The sequence below is a fragment of the Mastigoproctus giganteus genome, chromosome 11 (genome assembly GCF_048544385.1).
Source record: "Mastigoproctus giganteus isolate SK-2022 chromosome 11, ASM4854438v1, whole genome shotgun sequence".
NCBI classification, from domain to species: Eukaryota; Metazoa; Arthropoda; class Arachnida; order Uropygi; family Thelyphonidae; genus Mastigoproctus; species Mastigoproctus giganteus.
The window spans coordinates 149,515,439-149,535,223 of record NC_143585.1 but is presented as its reverse complement, the minus strand read 5'-3'; the positions used below and the strand labels follow the sequence as shown (position 1 = coordinate 149,535,223).

The 19,785-nt window shown below is 38.8% G+C and overlaps 1 protein-coding gene across 2 annotated transcripts in view; it reads left to right on the top strand.

Annotated features, from left to right (window-relative positions):
- Positions 1–19,785, top strand: part of DNAlig4 (DNA ligase 4) — a 462,385-nt gene that overhangs the window by 277,858 nt on the left and 164,742 nt on the right. For both annotated transcript variants that reach the window (XM_090384659.1, XM_090384660.1), the window contains 2 exons: positions 9,656–9,793; positions 19,041–19,187. In XM_090384659.1, the coding sequence (XP_090240785.1) occupies positions 9,656–9,793; positions 19,041–19,187 (285 nt within the window). The remainder of the gene's footprint in view (positions 1–9,655; positions 9,794–19,040; positions 19,188–19,785) is intronic.

Here is a 19,785-nt window from a genome sequence, read left to right as displayed (position 1 = left end):
AACTACGTCAATTCCCATGTGGAGGGAGGACCTGGGAACGGCAACTAAACAAAGCTCGCATTGACCTTGGTCGCTGGACATTGTTCATATTCACAGATTTTAGAGCATGCTGCATAGTAAATTATGTAAAGGAAATATATATATATAGTTATTATAGTAAAAGTAATATGTACTATATAGATGCTGAATATGTATATACACATAACAGTATACAGTGGGCCATAAGGCCAAAATAACTTATAAAGACTAAGATAGCCTGTGTAGGTCTACAATACCATACCCTGGAAATAAACATATAATTAGTAATAATATATACAGTCGAACTTCCCTATAACGAATTCGATAAATCCAGCGAAAAAATTCATTATAGAGAAATTTCGTTATACAGAGAATATCTTTTTTATTTGAAATTGTTATCTAATTAGAAAATGAAAACGAATCTACATTTATTTTTGATGTATTTTATTTCAAAAACATACTTATTTAAATTACGTTTACACAATTTTCGCCAGTAAGTATCACAAATTTAAAAAAATCTGTAATTTTCATTTGCACAGTACAATTAAAAAATGTCTGATTCTCAAAGAAAACCTCACATTTGCTCAGACCATTAAAAACATTATCAGGAACATTTTCACAAAACTGTAGACCCATAAGAACCGTTTTAAAGGCGTTAATCATTTATTTGCGAGTTGCCTTTTTTACGGGTTGTTCTGATGCGTCTTCAGCGTCATCTTTGATTTCTTCGTGATCATGGTCGCGTCTAACACTGTTCAGCAGTATTTTGTCTTCATTTGGATGTTCTGCCGCAGTCATATCTTGATCTACATAAACATAACTATCCAGTGTTATTTCATTTTCGATGTTTCCAGACGATTCTAATAATGTCCAAAAGTTTTTCAGTTATGAATGGGGCAGTTCATCTTGTTCGTCCAGTTGTTGTTCGACTTCTGTATTCAATGCAAATCCCGCTTTCGAAAAACAATTTTGAATAGCGTATTCGGTGACATCGTTTGTCCAAATTTGCCAGTTCAGAGATGCAATCTCTGAGGTTAATTGTAACCTCCAAGTTTCTATTTTCTGATAACGCATTGACAATCTTCATTATTATTCTCTTTCGATAATGAAATTTAAAATTTTTAATAATGCCTTGGTCCATTGGCTGGAGTTTTGATGTTACATTTGATGATAAAAACAACTTCGCACTTTTAAGTTTGGCAGAAATACTGGCAGGATGTGCAGGACAATTGTCAGTTGCCAAAATGATTTTCCTTTTTTCTTTTGTTATACGCTTGTCTAGTTTTAATATCCATTCTTCAGAAATATCACTTGTCATCCATGCTTTTTTATTAAAGGTGTAGTCAACTTCCAAAGATTTTGTGCCTCTAAAACATCTTGGGTTTTTTGATATTCCAACGACTAAAAGTCTTAATTTTTCACTTCCTGTCATATTTGCTCCAACTAGCATAGTGATTCTTTCTTTGCTTTGTTTTCTGCCAAACATTTATCATCCTTAAAAGCAAGTGTTGTATTCGGTAAACATTTAAAGAATAAACCCATTTTGTCAGCATTAAAAACATCCTTACGCTCATATTCTTCCAAAATCTTCTTTAAGGTATTGTTCCTCCAAATGTTGCAATCTTCTTCACTTACATTAACGCTTCACTTACATTAACGCTTCACTTACATTAACGCTCCACAAATAACTTTTTCCAGAATTCTGTGGCGCTTCTTAAATTTATCTAGCTACCCAGTGCTCGCATTAAATTCTGTATGTCCAAGGGACTGTGCAAATTTCAGAGCTTGTTGCTTAATTATTAGGCCCGATATTGGGATATTCTTTTCACATATCATTTGCACCCATTTTAGAACAGCTTTATCAACATCTTCGTATATACACAACTTAATTCGCTTCTCTTCCTCCTTCAATTGCATTTAAAATTGATTATCGATTTTTTTGAAATCATAGATAAACTGCTTGCAGGTATGCCATATTTCTCCGGAACATCTTTTTTCTTAAAACCCTGGTCAATATCATAACAACCTTTGCTTTATCATTAATACTTAAACACTTTCTCTTCGACATTCTTTCCGCAATTACTGCAGCACTTGCCGATACATACACCGCAAACTTCGCTGCGCTGGCCATATAGTGAATTGTTAGTACCACCTACTCAATGATGTTCACTTGCCAATTCAACAGTATCACGTGACCTTTCCTATCAATTACTTTGAAGAAATATACGACTTTGTGAATTTCTTTTATTCTGCTTTCATTCATATATACACGAAAGAAAATTTATGATTAATGTATGCTATATGTTACTTTAAAAAAAATACAAGAGAATACAGCCTATGTGATTGATGATGAACGAAATAAAAAAAAAAAAAAAATCATGAAAACCATCTACTGCCAGTCCAGTTAGATGAGAACGAACCTATCATATAATGATTGACAGGAAGGTCACGTGGTACAGTTGAGGTGAGAAGCAAATGTCACTCAGTAGGCATTACTAAAAACCAACTATGGTAGCATTCTATGTATTGTCGCCACAGCATGCTAAAGGTTTACTGCAGCCAATTTTGTTTTCCCCTGAGCCAACATCAATTTACAAATCTACCCTATTTATTATAAAGTTTACGACCACTTTTAAGAAAACACATTTGGTTTAATAACTGTAACAAAAATGAAACAAAGACCCTCCTACGGGCGTCAATGGCTACATGGGTTCACTAAAAGGATGATTATTTAATTCCAGATGCTAATGCGCAATTTCGGAAGGAAGGAGGCAGTATATTTGAGCGGCTTTTTAGCAGTAAATGCTTGAAAATCTTCAAAAATGCTTTTACTAATTTTTTTAAAAATTCGTTACAGAGAGACTAACACTTTGCTGTATGGGGTTAATTTTACATGTAATTTCGTTTCAAGGTGCAATGTTTTGCGAAAAAATTCATATTATAGAGAAATTCGTTAAATAGAAGTTCGTAATAGAGAAGTTCCACTGTACATATATAATTCAATAATGATTATATAGCTAATTATTGATATATATATACATTGAAAGGAACTTTTTCGAGGGCTAACCCCTTTCAATATATCCCACCAATAATTAACAGAGCTATCTGTTTTTGATTGCTATCTGCCTGTTTAACTAAGTCCAATTATTAAACGTAAACATAAAGGCTAACTTGGTTATAATTTAAATTTAGCAGCAAACAGGCAAGATAACAGCTAGCCTGACAGATAACTTTGAAATGAATATATAGAAAATAGAGGGCCAACCATAATTTTCAATTTCAGTTGTGGTAATTTTATTTGATTTATATTTATGCAAAAGAAAGCTACTGCTGACATAAGGAGAAAGGAAGTAGGAAGTGTAGTAATAGTACCTCAATTACTATACTTATTCCTACTTCCTTTCTCTTTATGTCAGCTGTAGCTTTCTTTTGCATAAATATAAATTAAATTAAATTATGTTAAATATAAATTATAAATTTATATAAAATTATTTATATATAAATTTATATAACTATTAAATTTATAAATATGAATTTGGTAAAATTCCTACCCACTTACAGTATTCCAAACCCCGTGTACTTTTTCTGAGAGAATCTCAATTATCGGTTGATTCAACCAATGTTGAACTCAATTGGCCTAATTATTCACCCTGCAATTTCTTTTGCTTCAAAGATGGTACTTGTGCATATGTCCCCTCTGATATTCCCTTATACACATCCATCAGATCACCTCACAGGTGCCTACTCTCCAGGTGCTACAATTTGCAGAACTTAAGCATTTCTTGGTAAGAGCACCCCATTTCCCCTCACCAATCTTGTTACCCTTCTTTTTACTCATTCTAGCAACTCTACATCCTTCCTGTACCGAAGGAACTAGTAGTTGTTGGTGACTCTATTGTCAGGGAAACGGGGAACATGCTTTGTAAAAATGATAGGTGGAACAGGACCAGGGTATGTCTGCCAGGGGCAAAGGTTGATGACGTTGTAGAGCGAATATCATCTTTTAAGGACACAAAAGGTGATATAGTTGTACACGTTGGCACTAATAATATTAAGAGTAGGAGACCGGCAGAATTACTTAACAAGTACAGGTCACTGCTGAACAAAAGCCGAGAATTAGGGTTGAATTTGAAAGTGTCTGCAATTCTGCCCAGACACGATAGGAGGGAGTATATGATGAGAGCCTTGTCGATCAATTCGGCCCTGGAAAGATTGTGCAAGGCTCAAGGGGTAGCATTTTTTTCAGCCTGGACTGTACTTGTTAACAGGAGAGATTGCTTCTACAGGGATGGGATACACTTAAATAGAAAGGGTGCAAGAATATTTGCTGATGCTATCGAGGCAGTGTTAGGTGGGTCGGAAAACTGCTAGCTTGGGGGGAGACAAAGACCAATAGATTGACAGTAGCCACTGGCAGAGGTGAAAGAGATTCTTGCACTGCTTCTATTAGAATGAGCAGAAGCCTGAAAAACAAGATGCATAGTATTTCAGAGACTGCTGGGAGCCATTGCGGTACAAGTAAACACATGGGTTGTGTTAGGGTAGCTAAGAATAGAAACAGGTGCAGGTATACTTGTGTGTACACCAATGCTAGGAGTTTAGTAAATAAATTTGATGAATTTGAGGTATTGCTCAAAACATCAAAGGCAGATATTGTTGGGATATCAGAGACGTGGTGTCACACAGATATAAGGGATGCAGAACTGCAATTTGGGGAGTACAACGTCTACAGAAAGGATAGACAGGATAGGAAGGGGGGGAGGGGTTATGCTATTAAAAACCAAGTAAGTGAAGCCAGTCGACATCGCTGGACAGTGCAGTGTTGAGTCAGTTTGGTGTGACATAAGCATTGGGAGATCAAAATTGAGAGTAGGAGTGTGCTATAGGCCTAATGATTCTGATGAGTATAATAAGGAACTGTACAGGGAAATAGAGTGGGCCAGTAAATCAGAGAGTCTTATAATGGGAGATTTTAATTTCCCAGATATTGACTGGAATTTGGGGGCTGGTTACTCACGCACTAGCAGGGCTTTTGTGGATTTATTGGATGATTGTTCTCTACATTAGCATGTTCGGGAGGCAACTAGAGGGAGTAATACTCTTGATTTGATTATCAGCAGTGATTCTTCATGCATTAAGAATCTGCAAATAAATGAACCACTAGGTGGCAGTGATCACAGTGTGCTGAAGTGGGATTTACTCAAAGAGGTAACTACCATTAGGGGTAAAGGGAAGGGTTATTGCTTCCGTAAAGGCGACTACGATAGACTGAGACAGTATTTAAATTCTATACAGTGGGACCAACTGATGATGTTACCAACAGCAAATTCAAAATGGGAAGCATTCAAAGAACTTATCTTGGAAGCTACTAGGCTTTACATACCAACTAAGAAATATTGTTCAGGGTTTAGGCCAAAATGGATGTCAGATGAACTAATGAGGCATATGGCAGAGAAGAAAAATGCATGGGATACTTACAAATTAACACATGACACAGAAGCCTATGATAGATACAAGTTGATATGCAACCAAGTTACAAAGGAGGTTAGGCAGGCGAAGGCAGATTACGAGAAATCCTTGGCAAGGGATGCAAAGAAAAACAGCAAAGAGTTCTTTACTTATGTAAACTCTAGAAGGAAGGGGATGAATCAGATTGGTCCACTTGATATTGATGGGTCAACTGTTGATGATCCTGCTCAGGTAGCTAACAAACTAAATGAATATTTTGCATCGACATTCACACATGAGGAGTTATTCAGCAAGGGGAATGCCAGAGGTGTATTCAACTCTAGCAGTAAGCTACAGAATCTTGAAATAACTGGGAGTAAAGTGGAGGAGAAACTGTTGAAACTGTTGAAGATAAACACAAGAAAGGCACCCGGGGTGGATGGGATCTATCCAGTTATATTAAAGGAGGCAGCAAAGGAAGTAAGCAAACCCTTAGCCATAATTATGAGAGCTTCCTTGGACTCAGGGGAGGTACCCATAGACTGGAAATGTGCAAATGTGACCGCAATTCACAAAGGAGGATCAAAGACTGACACAAGTAATTATAGACCTGTGAGCTTAACTTCTGTTCCAGGAAAATTAATGGAGGCACTGGTTAAAGAAGCACTGCAGGATCATTTAGACAAGACTTCAGTTATAGCTCAGACACAGCATGGTTTTGTTAAGGGGAAGTCTTGCCTGACCAACTTGATTGGATACTATGATGCAGTCACAAAAGAACTGGATGCAGGGAATAACTTTGATATTATATACTTGGATCTTAGAAAGGCTTTTGATACTGTTGCACATGGAAGACTGCTACACAAATTGGAGCAGTGTGACATTGGAGGCAAATTGCTGCTATGGATAAAGGGGTGGTTGAGGGGGAGAAGACAGAGAGTGGTAATCAATGGACACTGCTCATCGTGGACTAATGTTATTAATGGAGTCCCTCAGGGCTCAGTGTTGGGTCCCTTATTGTTTTCTGTATTTATAAATGATATTGATGATGGTATATCAAGCTTAATGTCCAAGTTTGCAGACGATACAAAGGTTGGCAGGGTTGTCAAGGACACTACTGACACTATGCTGCTGCAACAGGATCTGGAAAGGTTGAGCAGATGGGCTGAGAGGTGGCAAATGAAGTTTAACATTGACAAATGTAAAGTACTACACATGGGAAACAGCAACCCCAGAGCAACGTATCAACTCTGTGGTACTACACTGACAGTGGTAGAGAATGAAAGGGACTTGAGGGTGGTTGTGCAGGCAGATATGAAGTTCTCTGAGCAGTGCAGACGGGCTGCGAGAGTAGCTCATGGAGTATTGTCAATGATATACAGGAATTTTTCCAGCAGGGATAAGGAGGTGATTATTCCATTGTATAAGGCAATGGTCAGGCCACACCTAGAGTACTGTATACAGGTCTGGAGGCCTCATTTCAAGAAGGATGTAGAGCTGCTGGAACGAGTACAGAGAAGGGCAACAAGATTAGTGAATGGAACAAAGGGGTGCCTCTTACGAAGAAAGGCTTAAGTTTTGCAAATTACAGTGTCTGGAGACTAGGCACCAGCGAGGTGATCTGATAGAGGTGTATAAAGCCTTGAATGGTTTAAGCATGCTCAATGCTGATGGGATTCTTCCTCTAGCTCAGAAAAATCACCTGAGAGGGCATAAATTCAAATTGAGGAAAGATAGATGTAGGATATACGTGCGGAAATTTGCCTTTAGCCAGCGGGTGGTTGGTTGGTGGAACAGACTTCCATCCCTTTTGGTGGAGGTTGATAGCCTAAATAAGTTTAAGGCTCAGCTGGACAGGTATTTTGAACGAACAGAGGGGTGAAGTGGAAGTGGGTTTTTTTTTTTTTTTTTTGGCTGATGCTGCATAAGCTTGCTTTCTTGCATCAAATGCCTCTACTAATGCTAATGCTAATGTATAACGTATAACTCTACATGTATAATGGGATATTCTCCTCCTGTCCCTGCTAGCAAAATTCCTATATACCATTGAGAAGACTCCATAACCTGCCCTGGCAGCCCACCTGGCAGCGAAAAACACCTGGGCATGGTTATCCACAGGTCTTTTTCACTTTCCAATTCCCCGAGTGTAGTACCACAAAGTTGGTATGTTTCTCTTGGGTTATTGCTATGCATATGCAGTACTTTACATTTGTCAATGTTAAACTTCAGTTGCCACTTCTCAGCCCATTTGCCCAACTTATCTAGATCCAGTTGGAGTAGCATACTCTCTTTATTGTTGTTAACAACCCTGGCAATCTTTGTATCATCTGCAGACTTGGACATTAAGCCTGATATACCTTCATCAATATCATTGATAAATATACAAAACAACAATGGGCCCAACACCAAACCCTGGGGGAACTCTGCTGATAACATTTGTCCCCAAAGAGCAGTGTCCATTGATTACCATGCTCTGTCTTCTCCCACTCAACCATCCCTTTATCCATTGTAGCAACTTACCCTTAATGCCATATCTCTCCAATTTGTACAACAGTCTTCCATTACAACAGGATCAAAAGCTTTCCTAAAATCCAAGTATATGATATCAAAATTATTTTTGGAATTCAGTTCCTTTGTGACCATATCATAATATTCAATCAAATTGGTCAGACACGATCTCCCTTTAACACACCCATGCTGTGTTTTAACTATTACTTCAGTATTGTCTTGATGATCCTGCAGTACTTCTTTAACCAGTGATTCCATTATTTTCCCCAGAACACAAGTTAAACCAATAGGTCTATAGTTACTTGTGTCACCTTTTGAACCCCCTTTGTGAATTGGTGATACATTTGCACACCTTCAGTCCATGGGGACCTCCCCTGAGTCTAAGGAAGCTCTCATAATTATGAATAAGGGTTTGCTTACTTCCTTTGCTGCCTCCTTTAATATAACTGGATAGATCTCATCCACCACAGGTGCTTTTTTTATGTTTAACTTCAACAATTTCCCCTCCACTTTGCTCTCGGTTATTACAAAATCACTTAGCTCCCTCTTAGAGTTTGATAAACTTCTGGCACTCCCCTCATTGAATAACTCCTCATGTGTGAATGTAGATGCAAAATACTCATTTAATTTATCAACTACATGAGCATGATCATCAATAGTCAACCCATCTATGTTAAGTGGTCCAATATGATTCAGCCCTTTCCTTCTAGAGTTTACATAAGTAAAGAACTCTTTGCTGTTTTTCTTTGCATCCTTTGCCAAAGATTTTTCGTAATCTGTCTTCACCTGCCTAACCTCCTTTGTAACTTGATTACGGACTAGCATATATCTACCGTAGGCGTCTGTGTCCCCTAATACTTTACATTTACATTTTTCTTCTCTGCTACTAGCCTCATTAATTCATGTGACATCCACTTAGGCCTAAACTTTGAACAGTATTTCTTAGTTGGAATGAAAAGCCTAGTAGCCTCCAAAATTAAGTCCCTGCCCAAAATTACTCCTGGGTCTTTTTCATTCTCCAATACCCTCAATGTTGTTTCACACATAATTAGTTGGTATCTTATTCTGGGATTAAGGCAGGGAATAAATTATGCAGTATCTTGTATTTGTCATTGAAAAAGTTCCCATTGTTGATAACTCTCTGTCTTCTCCCACTCAACTGTCTCTCTATCTATAGCAGTAATTTGCTCTCAATGAAACACTGCTCCAGTTTTCATAGTCTTTTATGTGCTACAATATCAAAAGCTTTTTGGAAATCTAAGTATAAAATTACATTTCATATCCAGTTTCTTTGTTACTGCATCATAGTATCCAGTTAGATTGGCCAGACAAGATCCCCTTAACAAATCCATGCTATGACTGCAGTATAACTGTATTCCTATGTAGTTGGTTCTGTTACTTCTTTAAACAGTGACTCCATTATTTTATTTTTTTTTCCTGAAACACAAGTCAAGCTTACAGGTCTCTAATTACTCATTTCACCCATTGTCCTCCCCCCCTTGTGAATTGGGGAAATATTTTCATATTGTCTTATGCTGAGTTACTGATTTGCTATAATATAAAAACAGGCAGACAAAAAAAGAATCTGAAATTCCCTAAATTTCAAATAACTAACATGTTGTCAAAGTGCATTATACTGATCAGCGTATAAATAATTTCAAACTGTTGTTTGTAATTCCAGGTACGTGCTGCTGAAATAGTTCATAGCAATCGTTTCAGAACAGGATGCACATTACGTTTTCCTAGAGTTGAAAAAGTAAGATACGATAAATCATGGCATCTGTGCATGGCCATTAGTGAACTTGAAGATATAAAAAGAGTAGGTATTTTCACTAAATAAAAATAAACTTGATTATATTTCAATATTTATATGTAAATATTGAAATATATATACCGATGAGCCAAAACATTATGACCACCTACCTAATATGATGTTGGTCCTCCACATGCAGCCAAAACAGCTTGTACCCAGCGAGGCATGGATGCTACAAGATTTCTAAATGTGTCTTGTAGTATCTGGTACCAACATGTAACCATCTTGTAAGGTCCATGGTTGAGACGACACAAATTGGAGTTGCTGTTTCAACATAAACCAAAGATGCTCTATGGGATTGATGTCTGGGGAATTTGGAGGCCAGGGCAATACCTGGAAGTCTTCCTCATGTTCTGCGAACCAGTCTTGAACAATCCAGGTGGTGTGACATGGTACATTATTCTACTGAAAGATGGCATCACCAGAAGGGAAGAGCGTTGCCATGAAAGTCAACAATGATGTTTAGGTAAGTGGTAGACGTCAGAGTGACCAGCACATGGATGACTGGACCCAGGGTATCCCAGCAGAACATCGCCCAAATCATGACATATCTGCCACCGCCTTATTTTTGTCCCATGGTGCATCCAGGCATTGAAAAAGTTGCCTGGATCACTTCCTCAGGTAAACGACACACACGTACCTGGCCGTCCACGTGGTGCAACATGAAACGTGATTCATCAGACCAGACGACCTTCTTCCAATCACTCAAGGTCCAGTTTTGATGCTCACGTAGGCGCAGTGCCCATTGTAGGCACTGTCACCGGTGAACCATGGTTAGCTTGGGCACTTGGAGTGGCCTGTGGATATGCAGCCCCATTTTCGGCAGTGCTCGATGTACTGTGTATTGTGACACATTACTCCCGTCACCCACCAGCATTCCAATTACCGGCGAGTTGCCCCACAGTCGCCCTTCTGTTGCCACATACCATCCGGGACAGCCTTCACTCACCTTGAGTATTGATGAACTGTGGTTGTCTAACACCTCGCCGGCGGTTTGTGGGTTCCCCCTCCTCGGATCCCCTTCGGTATATGCTAACCACGGCTGCCCATGAACACCCCACCATCTGTGCCGTTTTGGATATGCTCTGTCCCAGTCATCTGGCCATTAGAATTTGGCCTTTGTCAAACTCGCTTAAGTCCACTGCCTTTCCCATTGTTAATCAGTGTTACTCTTTTCCAAGAGTAACACTGATTAATGGAGCTCAGTATTAGGTGTTTTTTGTACCGTGTCCTGACCTGCATATATGCCGTAGTTCACCTGCAGTTGCTTCGATTTGCATAATGACTGGCTGGTCATGATATTTTGGCTCATCAGTGTGTATATATATATATATATGGAAAATTGCTTGTGTATCAAAATTAAGCTGACATGTTCATTGTGCAGGATGCTAATCTAGAGAAAGTGGGGAGAGGAAACTGAAAGTGTAAGAAAGGAAAATACTGAAAGAATGTGAAAAATATAAATGATCCTAATGATGTAATGTACATAATAAAGGTTATATTCACAAAATACAATTTAAAAAATACTTTTATTAGCGTTGATGTTTCGACAATAAAGTTATGGATTTTTTGTGATTTTTAGTGAATAATGAGCAATTATTATGTATATAAACCTGGAATAAGTGCATCGTGGATTCAAAACATCAATAAAGAATTCAAAGTAAAATGGAACATCACAGCACACTTTTAGGGGACTACAACTATAATGCATTGGGCCATAATGTTTCATACATCGTTGTTGTGCAAGTAGATCAATAAAGGAAAGCAATTACCATCTTGAAAATAGGATTGACAATCAATTATTTTATTTTTTTTTTATGTAAACCCCAAACACGAGAGGTATTAGAACCTATAGTACTTACTACCTGCTTGGGTTGGAGGTTGAGAAGATGAAAGAAGATATTTGTTAATATTGGACTTGAACTTCTGTAGACTGTAATTTTCAGGAAATACATACGAAGGAAGGTTGTTCCAGAAAATGGCAGTTGAATGAATAAACGAGGAAGATGAAAAGTTGGTTCTGTGAGTTTGAAGTTGGACAGTAAATGGACGTTGTCTGGTGGCTGCACGTGTTCGGACTGTTTTGAAAGAGAGAGCAAGAATTATAGAAGCCAATTCAGAAGAACAGTGCCCATGGAAATATCTGTAGAAGAGGCATGCAGCAGAAACAGTACGTCTATGAGACAGCGAGTGGAGAGACTCTTTTAGAGATGAATCATTAATTAACCTAACTACCCTGTTCTGAATGGAATCAAGAAGCCTGAGAGAGATTTTGGTGGAACCACCCCAGATGTCAGAACAATATTCCATGGTAGGGTGAATTTGTGATTTGTACAGAGTGAACAGCTGTTTGGAAGAAAAGTAAAGCCGAGAGCCAAAGAGGAAACCAAGTTTTTTAGATGCAGTGGAAGCAATATTTGTAATGTGCTTGTGCCAAGGGAGATTAGAAGTCAGTATAATCCCCAAAAAAGATATATCATTTTGCCTAGAAATTGGAGTGTCACCAAAGATAAGCATAGGAGCAGAAGAATCCTTTTGGCGAGATATAAGACAAGACTGAGTTTTAGAAGGGTAGAAATCAACTAAGTTGTCTTTGCCCCACTGGAGAATTACCTGAAGATCAGCATTTAAGGAATTGGTAGTAGATTTTTGAGAAGTTGAAGCTGATTGAACAGGGCAAGGTTTCTCAAAATGGAAAGTGGGATGTAATTTGCTATCATCGGCAAAGCTATGGATAGGATTTCCAGTCAATGGAAGAAGGTTATTAATATACAAGAGGAAAAGAGTGGGGGAAAGAACTGAACCTTGGGCGACACCAGCATTAGTGGAGAAGTTAGAAGACAGAGAGCCATCTACCATCACCCCCAGTGAGCGATCAGAGAGAAAACTGGATAACCAATTACTAAAAGCAGTTGGAAAACTATAAGATGGAAGCTTATTTAGAAGACCTTTATGCCAAACACGATCAAAAGCCTTTGAGATGTCAAGAGCAACTACTTGTGTTTCACCAAACCTTTCCATTGAATTAGTCCATAAATGGGTAACATAGGCCAGAACATCACCAGTGGATCGACACTGACGGAATCCATACTGGCGATCGTTGATCAGAGGGAAGGTTTCTAGGTAATTTAAGAGTTGGCGGTTAATTGATTTCTCCATTACTTTAGAAAGAGTAGAAGTAATTGCAATGGGACGATAATTGGTTGGGAGGGATTTGTCACCCTTTTTTAGGAACTGGCTGGATATGAGCAAATTTCCAAGCAGAAGGAAAAACACCTTTGGAATAATAAAGTGAAAAAAGGCGGCAAAGAATAGGAGTAAGTTCAGGAGCACAGGTTTTGAGAGCAAGTGGAGAAATACCATCGGGATCTGGAGCTTTCTTAGCATCAAGATCCATCAAAATCCTTCTGACATTCTTTTGAGGAAAGATCACAGGAAGCATTGTATAGAGCGTGTTGGAAATAGTGGGATGTGTTTTACCAAGATCATTAATATATGAGTTGGAAGAAAAATGGGATGACAGCAGGTTAGCTTTATCCTTGGCTGAAGTGACAACAGAACCATCTGGTTTGAACAGAGGTGGGAGCAGAGATGGGCAAAAGTTGCGGCCAATAGCTTTGGCAAGGGACCAGAATGCTCGACTACCATTAGGGCAAGAAGCAAGTTTTCTACTCTTAGCCTGTTCAAACTCTAGTTTGGACTGATTCATAATGGCTTTGCAATTGTTGCGAGCTTTGGTGTAGGCAGAAAATGAAACTGAAGAATTAGAAACAAGCCAATTACGATATGCAACATTCTTCTCTTGAACAGCCCTAGCACATTTATTGGAAAACCAAGGTTTAGATAAATGACGACATTTTAAAGTGGAGTGTGGGATAAAGGATTCCATTCCTGCAAGACTAATTTCACTGACACGATCTGAGCAAACCTTGACATCAGAAGTTTTGAAACAGTAATCCAACCAAGGAAAAGAAGAAAAGCAATCTCGCAGGTCATCCCATTTTGCATTCTTGTAATGCCAAACAACACGAGGTTGGGAATACCCATGAGATAAAGGCTCCATTGGAGAAGAGACAATCACCAAGTTGTGATCTGAAGTGCCTAAAGGACATCTCACTTTCGACAGTGTACTTAGAAGGGTTGTTTGTGAGAAAAAGATCAAGCGTGTTGGCTGTATGATTAGGATTGTCCGGTATTCTTGTAGGTAAATGAATAATCTGTGCACGGTCATTAGTAATTGGAAATTACTACCCAGCATCTTGACCAGCTGGGTCGGTGTGACTAGAAAACAGAAGCCAGCTGGAGTTGTGAACATTAAAATCAGCAAGGAAAATTACCTCACTGTTAGGAAAGTTGGACTGGAGAAAGTCAAGTTGCAAAGAGAGGAAGTCAAGAAGTTGGGAGAACAGTAGAGACAACAGTTGAATTTTATACAATGAGGTAGAGAGATTTTAAGCCAGAGAAGATCAAAGAGAGTAGATTCCAAATTGCCAAGTCTCTTACAGGGAATATCAGAACGGACATATGCACAAGTATCAGCTTTGAGGCGAAAGGAATCATACAGCGAATGATTTGGGCATCTGAGATGAGCAGTAGTTAAATCAACCAATAATTGAGATTCTGTCAGAAAAAGTACATGGGGTTTGGCAGATTGCACATGGAACTAGACATTGTTAAGATTAGAATTGAGACCATGTATATTTGTGAAATAAATTAGGAAGTGCTTGGGAGGTTTAGATCTTTTCATAGATAAGCTTGCTCTATTAGTTTGACAATTCGTGGTGTATTCAATAGTAAGAAAAAGTGGGTGGGACATGCTGTATGAAGTAATGAAATTTTTGGATATGGCGTACACATGGTAAGAATATACCCAGATCCTTGACATACCGTGGCCTGGACAATGCCTTCTGCATACACACTACTCGGACTTCCTCCAGTAACTATCTAGCAGAGTAGAGGTAGCAAGATTATACACTAGCTGATCCGGAAGCCTCCTAGAGAGTTACCAATAGGTTCGGTCCTGTGTACTAACTAGTGGCCGACCTGCGAATACCGTTTTAGAGCTGTACCCTCGAAATGTAAGGAATATTGGATCTCACCACGATGTTCATCATAACCTCAAAAGTCATCAATCATACTGCATGATGGAAGAGATCTGGAACGGTTGACCGGAACTTAGCTCTAGAGACTAAACATGGGTTCCACCACTTCAAGCTTCCAATAAGCAAAGTGGTGGTATTGCACCAGTTGATGAGAGTCATCTACCACCTAGTACTGCCTGGTAACATAGATGGGCGGCATTCCTCCATGTGGTGTGGATGACACACCTCAACCCCTGCTTACGTTGGTTCACACCTGGGTGGTCACCCACCATGTACTTGTGCATGGAGATTATACCCAGGATTACTAACAGTCCCACCATCATGAAGTGCAAGTTCTTAGTTACCCTGACACATCCCATATACCCACCTGTTTCACGATGACTGGCAACAGTCCCTGAAATCCCCAGCACCCCTTGCTCCGGGTCGCTACTTATTCTAATAGAAGTTGTGCGAGAACCACCGTCACCTCTGCCTGCGGCTACTTTTAACCTTTTAGTCTGTGAATCCCCCAAGCTAGCAGTTTTCTGACCCACCTAACACTCCCTCGATAGCATCAGCAAATATTCTTGCACCCTTTCTATTTAAGTGTATCCCATCCCTGTAGAAGCAGTTTCTCCTGTTAACAAACACAGACCACGCTGAAAAAAATTCTACCCCTTGAGCCTTGCACATTCCCTCCAGGGCTGAATTGTTTGACAAGGCTCTCATTATGTACAACCTCCTATCGTGTCTGGGCAGAATTACAGACACTTTCAAATTTAACCCTAACTCACGACTTTTTTTGCAACATTGACCTGTGCTTGTTAAGTAAATCTTCAGATCTACTCTAAATGTCATTGGTGCCAACATGTACAACAATATCAACTTTTTTGCCCTTAAAAGATGATATATGCTTTACAATGTCATCAACTTAGCCATATCCTTTAGCCATAATTATGAGCGCTTCCATGGACTCAGGGGAGGTACCCATAGACTGAAGATGTGCTAATGTGACCCCGATTCACAAAGGAGGATCAAAGGCTGACACAAGTAATTATAGACCTGTGAGTTTAACTTCTGTTCCAGGAAAATTAATGGAGGCACTGATTAAAGAAGCACTGCAGGATCATCTAGACAAGACTTCAGTTATAGCTCGGACACAGCATGGTTTTGTTAAGGGAAAGTCTTGCCTGACCAATTTGATTGGATACTTTGATGCACTCACAAAACAACTGGATGCAGGGAATAACTTTGATATTATATACTTGGATCTTAGAAAGGTTTTTGATACTGTTGCACATGGAAGACTGCTGCACAAATTGGAGCAGTGTGGCACTGGAGGCAAATTGCTGCTATGAATAAATGGATGGTTGAGGGGGGAGAAGACGGAGAGTGGTAATCAATGGACACCGCTCATCGTGGACTAATGTTTTTAGTGGAGTCCCTCAGGGTTCAGTGTTGGGTCCATTATTGTTTTCTGTATTTATAAATGATATTGATGATGATGGTATATCAAGCTTAATGTCCAAGTTTGCAGACGATACAAAGGTTGGCAGGGTTGTTAAGGACACTACTGATGCTATGCTGCTGCTGCAACAGGATCTAGAAAAGTTGAGGAGATGGGCTGAGAGGTGGCAAATGAAGTTTAACATTGACAAATGTAAAGTACTACATATGGGAAACAGCAACCCCAGAGCAACGTATCAACTCTGTGGTACTACATTGACAGTGGTAGAGAATGAAAAGGATCTGGGGGTTGTGTAGGCAGATATGAAGTTCTCTGAGCAGTGCAGACAGGCTGCAAGAGCAGCTCATGGTGTCTTGTCAATGATATACAGGAATTTTTCTAGCAGCGATAAGGAGGTGATTATCCCCTTGTATAAGGCAGTGGTCAGGCCACACCTTGAGTACTGTGTACAGGTCTGGAGGCCTCATTTCAAGAAGGATGTAGAGGTGCTGGAACGAGTACAGAGAAGGGCAACAGGATTAGTGAATGGAAGAAAGGGTTGCTCTTACGAAGAAAGGCTTAAGTTTTGCAAATTACAGTGTCTGGAGACTAGGCACCGTCGAGGTGATCTGATAGAGGTGTATAAAGCCTTGAATGGTTTGAGCATGCTCAATGCTGATGGGATTCTGCCTCTTGCTCAGAATAATCACCTGAGAGGGCATAAATTCAAATTGAGGAAAGACAGATGTAGGATGGATGTGCGAAAATTTGCCTTTAGCCAGCGGGTAGTTGGTTGGTGGAATAGACTTCCATCCCTTGTTGTGGAAGTTGATAGCCTAAATAAGTTTAAGGCTCAGCTGGACAGGTATTTCGAACGAATGGAAGAGGGGTGATTTGGCTGATGCTGCATAAGCTTGCTTTCTTGCATCATATGCCTCTACTAATGCTAACTTTTGCCCCTGGCAGACATTCCCTAGTCCTATTCCATCTATCCTTTTTACACAATATATTCCCCATCTCCCTGACAATAGAGTCGCCAACAATAACTAATTCCTTTGGGACACACATTCTGCCTTGGAGATTAGTGAATGGAAAGAATTCTGTGTTGCCTGATGCCCAGGAGTGAGCTCTGGCGTTGAGTTGGGTAGCTGAAAGCTTGACAGGCCTCTCATATTAATATCTTCAAGGGCATCTACCCTACACCTCAAGCTCTCGTAGATGCCCAGTGTGACGCTGAGTTGATGCCTAATTTGTAGACACTCTCTGCACCTGGCACATACACACAAAGATATCCTCCTTGGCTAGATCATGTTCTGTTCCAGAGAGTTCGGCAAACATTTCACAAGTTGCACATTTTTTTAGGCTGTGATAAGTTATTGGGCCAATGCAAATAAATATGTCATAATCTTGAATACACTTCATAAAAATTTTACAATACATAGTGATACAAAGAAGCCTGACACAGTATTATATTACAACGAAACAAAGTACAGGGTTGTTGTTTTAGACCAAATGGCTAAAAAATATTCAACAAAACCAGGTTCGTGTAGATTGCCAGTTCACATTTTTTATAATATATTAGATCTTGCACTAATCAATGCTTGGATTATTAATAAAGAAGTGACAGGGAAAGTTATGAAGAGAAGAGATTTTATATTAAATCTTTCTAAAGAACTCAATAAAGAGTATATAGGTACACAGAAAGCAGCAGCTCAAACCAGTAACAATACCTGCCATGTCAAACCTCTCAAAAGGCTACTACAGAAGTGTGTGTGTGTGTGTGTGTGTGTGTGTGTGTGTGTGTGTGTGTGTGTGTGTGTGTGTGTGTGTGTGTGTGTGTGTGTGTGTGTGTGTGTGTGTGTGTGTGTGTGTAATGTGTACAGGAACTATTGAAAAAATGTCATTTGTTTAAATTCTGTAAATTAATTTTTAAACTTCAGTTTATTTCCTGCTATACAAAAAAAAGTTTTGTCTTCAAATTTTGCTATCAGAAATATGAAGAAATATTTATATTAATACTTATATTAAAATATTGAAAATACAACTGAAAAGTATTTTATGCACGGCAGTCAAAATAACTGGCAATAGTAGTTTCAGTTATTTTTGCTAGCTGGCAGTTATAATGTTAAATACCAGAAAACAGATTCTGATAACATAACTGCCGATTCTCTTATTCCATTTCTTTTCTGTTTAAGCTTCTAACATCAATGCTATTCAACTTAATGGGGTGTCCTTAGTCTTTTACAAGCACAGCAGGAACCTTGTTAGCCTGGCAACATTCCCACCAGTATAAGAATCAGTTGCTTTGTCCTTACATAGTGAGAAGTTTTCAGCCCACAAATTAACCACTCTGGTCAGCTTAATTCTTATTGGTAGTTCATCCATGTTTATTCAGTAGGCATATAGCTGGGTTCTACTAAGAGGTTACTTCACTAAAAGTTAAGTGGACATTGGGTTAGGATCCCAACTGATATGCTCACAAGCATAGCTTAGAAAATGTGGCTGTCTCCTCCCGATTAGATTTCCCTCTTTCCTCAGACCTTTCCTGAATTAATTAAAAATGGAAGGGAGCATTTTTTAACCTACATCAGATCTATGTTTATTTCTAGTTGAAAATTATATGCAGATGGAAATCACACATTTTGTGGTGTGATTAAACTGTGAATGTGTGTACAATTAATGTCAATATTAATATAGATAAAAATGTGTCTGGTTTTCATTTTAGCAAGCTGAAGGGAAGCTGGCATTAAATAATATGAAAGATAACAGTGAAGAAGAGCCATCACTCAAGAAAAGAAAAGGGACTTATCAGGTTGAGTCTCTCTCAGTGGCTCCTCAATTTAGGCCTGCAGATATCTCAGATGTGAAACAGGTATTCATTTAATTTTTATCACTTTAATGAAAATGAAAAGTCTTTCAATAAGTAAATATATATTGATTGAGATCAAATATTTCACAGTTAGAAATATTTAATGGATAGTTCATATGATAACGACTTAATTTTTGTTAAAAGAAACATATTGACCATTCTCACATTTAGCACTGTATATATTGACACATTCATTCCATGATCATGGTACAATTCTGATTTTGGCAGAGTAAAAATATGTAGAGTGATCATGCAGCCACACATTTACATCAGAATACCATCCTTGAGTTCATTTTTTGAACTTCTGGCCACCCAGATGAGTTTTTCGTCAGAACAAGTACCAATCAGTGGGGTGCCAGCTCCAGTCTGAAAGGTAGGTGGCCATTGTTCCCTATTCTGTGGGTGTTAGTATTGTTGCTATTATACTTTTAGTGTGAATTTTCATGCTGAAGATTAATTTGCTCTGATAGTTTACATGGTTCCTCCTTTAAATATTGCCTGGTACACAACACTGCATAGCAGATAACAGTAATAAAAATATTGTCAAACCCCACTGTAGAAAATTGAAATGAATTTCCCAGTACTCCAAAGGATGCCAGCC